Source organism: Panicum virgatum, chromosome 8K, assembly GCF_016808335.1.
Source record: "Panicum virgatum strain AP13 chromosome 8K, P.virgatum_v5, whole genome shotgun sequence".
Lineage (NCBI taxonomy): Eukaryota > Viridiplantae > Streptophyta > Magnoliopsida > Poales > Poaceae > Panicum > Panicum virgatum.
In genome coordinates, this window is record NC_053143.1 from 42,567,997 (window position 1) to 42,575,156 (window position 7,160).

The 7,160-nt window shown below is 49.5% G+C and overlaps 1 protein-coding gene across 1 annotated transcript; it reads right to left on the minus strand.

The window, feature by feature from the left end:
* Positions 1 to 2,602: 2,602 nt before the first annotated feature.
* LOC120646326 lies at positions 2,603 to 3,475 on the minus strand. Its single transcript, XM_039922943.1, has 2 exons — positions 3,319 to 3,475; positions 2,603 to 3,224 (listed from the first exon to the last, which is right to left on the minus strand). The coding sequence occupies exon 2, from the start codon at positions 3,185 to 3,187 to the stop codon at positions 2,690 to 2,692; it is 498 nt and encodes a 165-aa protein (XP_039778877.1). The 5' UTR covers positions 3,188 to 3,224; positions 3,319 to 3,475; the 3' UTR covers positions 2,603 to 2,689.
* Between the last annotated feature and the right edge of the window lie 3,685 nt (positions 3,476 to 7,160).

Below are 7,160 nucleotides of genomic sequence, written 5' to 3' on the forward strand. Positions count from 1 at the left end.
AGGTCATACAAAGCAAAACACGAAGCAAGAACTCATAGAAACGCTGAATTGGACGAGTTCTGCAAAAACCAGTAGCACCGGAAGAACCGATGCCTAAGCATCAGTGCATCCGATGGTAGTCGAAAGAACCGACGCCCTGGCTTTGGTGCAAGACTGAGCGCCTCTGGAGATCAAGTGAAGAAAGAGTGTAGCACCGGTTGAACCGACGGTATCAAGTCAAGCATCGGTGCAATCAAAGTACTATGTTCCAGAGACGATGTCAAGCATGAAGCAGCCAGCCCTTCAGCACCGGAAGAACCGATGCCCACCGGAGTATAGCATCGGAGCAATGATGTCAGCAAGGGCAACGGCTATATGAAGATCAAGTGTCACCGGAAGTTCCGACGCCATAGCATCGGTTCATCCGATGGTCCCTGAAGCTGCTGCAGAAGTGTCAGAGATGCCAACGGCTACTTCAGAAGCGCAGAGTGACCAGAAGAACCGATGCCCTATGCACCGGAAGATCCGATGCCTACGCAGAAAACTGCTAACGGCTAGTAATGGCTCTCTTGAGTGTGTGGCCTATATATATGTGATCACCCGACCATTTGAAGATTGCTGGAGTTGCTGGAAGTCATACCCACACCCAAGAACACCTCCAAGCCATCCAAGAGCATAAAGATCAAATCCTTAGTCTTTAGCACAAGCTTTGTGAGTGTTAGTGCTAGGTTATATCTTGAGTGAGTGATCAAGTAAGGTTTAGATCCTTGTGCTATGGTTCTAGAGTGAACCAAACTTATATCTTGGTGCGCCGGCCATCCTTGGAGCTTTGGTGGCTCGCCGGCAAGTCTACGACCCTCCGGCTTGGTGTGGAGCGGCGTCGACAACTTTGTGCGGAGGATGGAGACCCCTCCTTCGTGGGCAATCTTCCTTAGTGAAGATCGGGATCAAGGTGACCGTGATTGTGTTTACGGAAGAGACTTGATTGCCGGGAAGCGATACTCTTCGTGAGTGCTTCAACAACGTGGACGTAGGGGCGCCTTTGTGGCAAACCAAACCACGGGATATATCCTCGTGTCGAGAATTCGCTTCCTCTCATCCCTCTCTTTTAGCTTCCGCATTTCATATTACAACTTGTGTGCCTTTACTTTCTTTGTATAGTATCTTGCTAGGATTGGCTATAGGTTGCAAAACTCTTTTGGGATGAGGGTTTCACACTAAGGTGAACCGTAGTTGCACATCTAGATAGCTTGATTTAATTTAAGTTTTGTGCAAACCAATTGGAGCCATAGGTTAAGGTTTTAAGAGTGCCTAATTCACCCCCACCCCTCTTAGGCTAGAGCACCCGATCGCTTTCACCCTTCCTTCTCCTTTCTTCTTTCTAGTGCAATTGGGGTTTGGGCATAGCCACCAGAGCGGCGGCGGGGCGGTTGGGAAGAGGGCTAGGGTTCAAGGGGGTTTTATAGTCCGGCGGCTTCACTGTTGGCTGGCGAACAGTGATCGCGCGATGGGACATGATCAGATGGCGATCGTGGCTTCCCGTCTCGGTCTACAGCATCGCGACAAGCAGCAGCGCTCCTCCAATTCGAATCGGCCGGGGGAAAAAGGTGGGAACAGGGGTTTCAGGCGGCTCTGCCATGCTGGGAGCTCGCGGCGTCAGGGTCATGCATTTTGTGTGACCCTGTCAGCTCTTGGCCGGCCGACGTGGCCAGCTGCTAGCTGAGGCGCGTGGGGACAAGGCGGCTCGGTGGCTATGTCAGACCGGGTCGGGTCGGCCAGGGCGAGCGGCGCGGCGCGGTGGCGTCCGCCTCTTTGCCGAAAGAGGCAAAAGGTAGGGGACGACGGGTGGGACCCGGTGGTAGTGATAGCGAGCGGGGGTCCGTGGGCGCCGATAGCTGGGGCTAGGTGGTCGGCGACTGCCGCGGGGCTGCGGGCGGCGTGGTTGCTGGCGGGGCCGCGGGGCTAGCAGGCCTACTGGGCCTCACGGGCGTGTGCGCAGGTGGGCGAGGCAAGGCAGGGCGGTCGGGCTATGGCGCTGGGCCGGCTCGGCTGCTTGGGTCGAAAGCCCCTTCTTCTTTCTCCTTCTTTTCTTTTCCCTTTTCTTTTTCCTTTTTCCAATTTCTATTTCTATTCTACTTCATGAGTATTTATTTATGTATACTTGTATTGCTATGCAAGTATACATCCTTGTAGGGTCACCACGACGGCGGGAAGGTTTCTCTCGTCGCACGCGAGGGATAGGCCTCGGATACGCGCGACTAGATTGTGCACAAATTTGCGCGCTGGAGGGGGAAGTATTCCAAGTGCCAAAAGTTTTGGAGGTGGTTTTGGGAACTGTTGGAGGAGGTTTTTTCTTCTACTTTCCAAAAAAACGAGATTAGGAGTTGGTTTTGGGCACTGTTGGAGTTGCTCTTACAGAACTTAATTGTTTGCTGTCATGCAACACACTGGTTTTACATGTAGTCCAACAATGGTTGCCGTCGAAGATGTTGCGAGCACCCCTTGAGGACGACGATTGCACAAAGATGCAACACTCTGGTTTTTATCAGACTAGATGAGAAGTGCTCTACCTTAATGCGAATGCTTCGTAGACGCATGATATACCCCGCAGTCTGGCATATTATTGGGAACACAAGGTCATTTTATTCCTTCACATAACTTGTTCGTTTTTTTTAATTGAAACGAAAACGGGGGAGCTTCCCACAAAACTTCATTCAGAAGCAGCCTCTGAAGAAAGAGAGGCAACAGTTGCGTTACCAACTTGTTCGGTGTCATGGAACACACTGGTTTTACATTTAGTACTACAATCGTCGCCATCGAAGATGTTGGGAGCACCTCTTGGGGACGGCAATGGCGCAAAGAAATAGAGGGTGCAGGTGGAGTCGCACCACGCGAGTCCTCCAAAACCCAGGCTTAGCTTCACCTGTATGGTGTAGTAGCCCCGCGCGGCGTCGTCGGCGTACGTTCTTGCGACCACAGCGCCAGCAGCCTGCTGCGCCCGCACGTCGAAGGGAACCATCGCCGTCTCCAGAAACCGCAGCTGGAAGGTCGTCAGACTTGATTCCGGCCCCAGCTGCTGTCCGCCATACAAGGGCGCCGCTGCAAGCTTTTCCACGGTGTCGCTGTCACGGTGGTAGTCTTCGTTTCGGAAGCCGAATACAGCGGAGAGGCTGTATGTTAGAGTGGAGTTGCTGTAGTCCATGTCCATCGCGTGGAGGGTTCCGTTTTCCACCCAAACATCGAAGCTGATGTCGGGATTGGGCGTTCCGAAGAGGATCAGACTCCCGAAAAGCAGCACCAGAAATGTCAATAATGTAACACATAAACACAGGCACTCACCACAGGTGACTTCTCGTCCGCTTGTCAAGGCTCGACGTTCTGCCATTGAAAGTGCCATTGGCATACACAAGAGTAGTGCGAGCTTTGGAAGAGAAGCAGAATTTTTTATAGACAAGAGATGCGAGTGGGAGTGTATTCTCCCCTCGAGTGCTGTGGAGGATGGCTCTCTCATGATACGATGTTAACGCTTCCATCTATATTTATAAGGTACAGCATTAGAGCTTCTTCTAAGTTAATTTTAAAGGTCATCGCTCTCATATTAAAACTTATGTCATACGTGTCTTGAGCGCCATTTTTTTGGGGGGGGGGGGGGGGGGGTTGGGGGTTGTTGGGCCGGTTTATGCATACCCACTCCTTCTAGAAAGCCTAGCTCATCTCGCAGGGGTTTAAAAACGTAACTTTACTGTTAATTGTAAAACTGTAAAATCAAGGAACAAAGTTTGCCTATATATTATTATAAATTAAAAATGGAATCCTTGGGGAAAAGACAAATATGATCGTTCTGCCTCACTCCATAAAACTCTAGCTTCCTCATGCATCCTCTATCGACCATCTCACTCCATTTTCGGCTGGTTCGCAACAAAACTGATACCAAATTCTTAAAAGTTACGCGTATTCTTTTGCAACATTCTAAAAATTATGCCGATAAGTTATGTTTTGCAAAATGTTATATGTACAAGTTCTGATTATAACTTTGCAATTTTTTAAAAAATAGGAAGTTGCCGAAGAATTTTTCCAAAAGAGGAAACTTGTGGGATTTATGGTCGTCGTTCACTCGCGGCTTTTGCAACTTCACAAAAACAAAAAGTTGCAGAAACAGTTTAGTCCAAAAAAACTTGTGAACTGTCTAATTGTTGGCTGCTTCTATTAGGGAGTTTCGTTTCTCTGGCATTTGAGGTAACCGGGGCTCCCCCCACTAATGAACTTGGTCTCTTGCCCCTCCACCGAGGGTTTCCCTGGCATTTGAGGTAAATGGATCAGCTTTAACCGTGTTTCATTCTCTGTTAGATCAGCTGAGGAGGCTTTTGGAGAAACATTTAAGTGTCTTCTCCTTCTCCTGCCCCCTTCTATCAAACTACTGCTTGAAGGGCTGGTCACATGTCGATATCAATATGCATATGTGTGGCAATCTTATCACTTCAGTTACTTTATTAGCAAATCAAAGTCAAGGGTTTTAAAATATAGAAGTTAATTTTAGATCAGGAATCCTATACCATTCTAAAATTATTCTAACCATTTTTAGATTTTCTTTCTCTCTTGTAAAATTATATCATGAACCTTTTCCTACTCTTTCTTCTTTTCTACACCCTTTCACCTCTAGATTGGGCGTTGGATACGCACGATGGGCCGGCGTGTATATTTGTGCACAAGTGCCGACGTTTCCAAGTGGCAAAAGATTAGAAAGGGTTTTTGGAAACTGTTGGAGATGAGTTTTTCTCCCTTTGTCCAAAAAAAACCCGGATTGGGAAGAGTTTTTGAAAACTGTTGGAGTTGCTCTTAGCCAAGTCCCCAACGAGTTGTTAGCCCACTAGTGTCCCTCCAACCTAGCTAACAAGAGCAAATTTCTCACAAAGTCAGATATAGTACTACTTATTAGCAAGGATCCAAACAGAACTAGCTAATTACTAGTCAGCTAACAACTAGCCAGCTAATCAATAGTCGTAACTAATAATTAGCTTTAGCCCATCCAAACAGAACCTAAACTCATTGTAAATATATAATATATATTTGTGCTTGGAGAAACAAAGCACAATAATACATGACAACATCACACTCTTCCACACATGACAAACAATTTCGAGTTACTGGCAGTGGCCGCTGCTAATTACTCACGGTCTAGATGTCATTGGTCTTGCACCACGCCGGCAACGAGAGAGCGGGCTCGCTGGTCCGTGGAAACGGTGAGGAAAGCGGGCAGTCGAAGATGGTGAAGTACTCCTCCTTGTGTGGCCAGGACTTGTATGCCAGCGTGACGCGGATCCTCACCACCATCTCGAAAAGCCCCTTGTCCCTGTCACTAGAGAACATCTCGGCCACTGTGCTGCTGGCGTTGCGCAGCTGCCCCACAAACACCAGCCGCATCACGGTTCTCCCTTGGGGATCCTGCTTGAAAGACGGAAGCTCGTCGTCGACTGGGCCTAGCTTCTCACCTGCGTACAGTACACTCACGGCTAGGTTGTCGTAATTGATATTGTAGTACTCGTGCCCATTCTTGAAAAGGAGGAAGGCGGTGAGGTTGAAGCGGAGATGAGGGGCACCAGTTGTGGCCGCCATGGCATCGGCCTGCTGAAGATCGAACGCGTGGATGGCGGAGGTGCCGAGATGGGGCTTCACGTCGATCGGCCGGAAGAGCACCCACTGTATGAATAAGACGAGCAACATCGGCACCCAGACCCTGGAGAGGTTCTTTGCCAAGAAGGCGAAGAACTTCTGTGTGCGGCTCTGCGGCACCAGGTGCTCTGGCGGCCTGAGCTCCAAACAGATCACGCAGCGAGCGACACAGCAGATTTCGTGGAATAGCTCGCCCAAGGCATTGCAACAGAAGAAGAACACGCAGGTTTTGATGCACCTGGGGTAAGTTTCTTTGTCCATACAATCGTCGCGGAGGTCATCCGGAAGGTTACGGAGATCGCAGATGTGGCGGCCCAGATCGACTGCTATGCTGTTGCAGGGGCCGCACGGCACGCCGTCGTGCCTTGGAGCCCGCAGAGGTGTGCCCGTCTGCCCTTCGACGTCCCTCTGCATGCCTGCCGGCTCTGGTGGGACGACGGTGATGTCCTCGTCCGTAGACATATGTGCCTATCAAACTTCGCTTCTGGTATGGTTTGGTTCAGCTAGCTTCCTGTGCAATGATGGACGACGCGCAAGTGATGCCGTTGCTCTGTCTTTGTACTACAAGCTCTCCGGCGACCACACCTCTGCGTCAAGCTGTGAGCTCAACCCTCCCCAATACGATGACGCAATTAGACAGAGACTGCGCATTAACAATGGTATTCCATTCAAGAGAGTGTCAAATTTCTGAATATAACAGCGTAGGAGTTATTCTTTGCGGTCAACCGTAATCTCCATGTTGGTACGGTCGATTCTCGAACATAGTTTTCTTTTCCTTTTAGGAAATATGTTGTTTCCCTTTTAGGAAATATTAACTCGCGGCGCGCGCCAGGCGGGTCCTGCTAGTTTACGTCGACCGTAAGGACGGCTCCTCACAGTCGATCTTCCGACATATTTTTTCCTTTTTTAGTAAGTTTTTGTCGTTTTGTGATAAAAAAAAGGTTTAGAAAAAAAATTCAGAAAACATTTTCGGAGACATAGAAAAAATTTCAAGGGGAATTTTAGAGAGAGAAAAAAAATTCAAGAAAAATTTTAGACAGATAAAAAAATTTCAAGAAAAAAAATTGAGATAGATGGAAAAAATTCTGAAGAGATAGGAAAAAATTAACGAGAAAAAATTTGTGCAAAAATCAATTGAAAAAAATTACATTAAAAAAATTGAGGTAGAAAATTTTTTATTCAGATTATAAAAAATAAAGAAAAAAGAAAAAAAACAACCCGGCAGCGGCGGTGGCGCCTCCTCCCCGCCACCAGCTTGCTGCGCCGCCTCCGCTCCTCGCCGCCATCTCCATCACCAGCCCGCCGCGCCTCCCCACCGCGCCGCTTCCCCAGCGCCGCCGTCGGGCCGCCGCACCGCTCACCTTGGTGGCGGAGCTCGCCGCGCCGCTCGCTCCCCGGCACCGCCGCCGCACCGCTCACCTAGGGGCGCAGAGCTCCCCAGCGCCGTCGCCGCGTCGCTCGCCGGGGAGCGCCGCCGGCCCCAGCGCTCGCCTCGCCTGGATCCAGAAGGA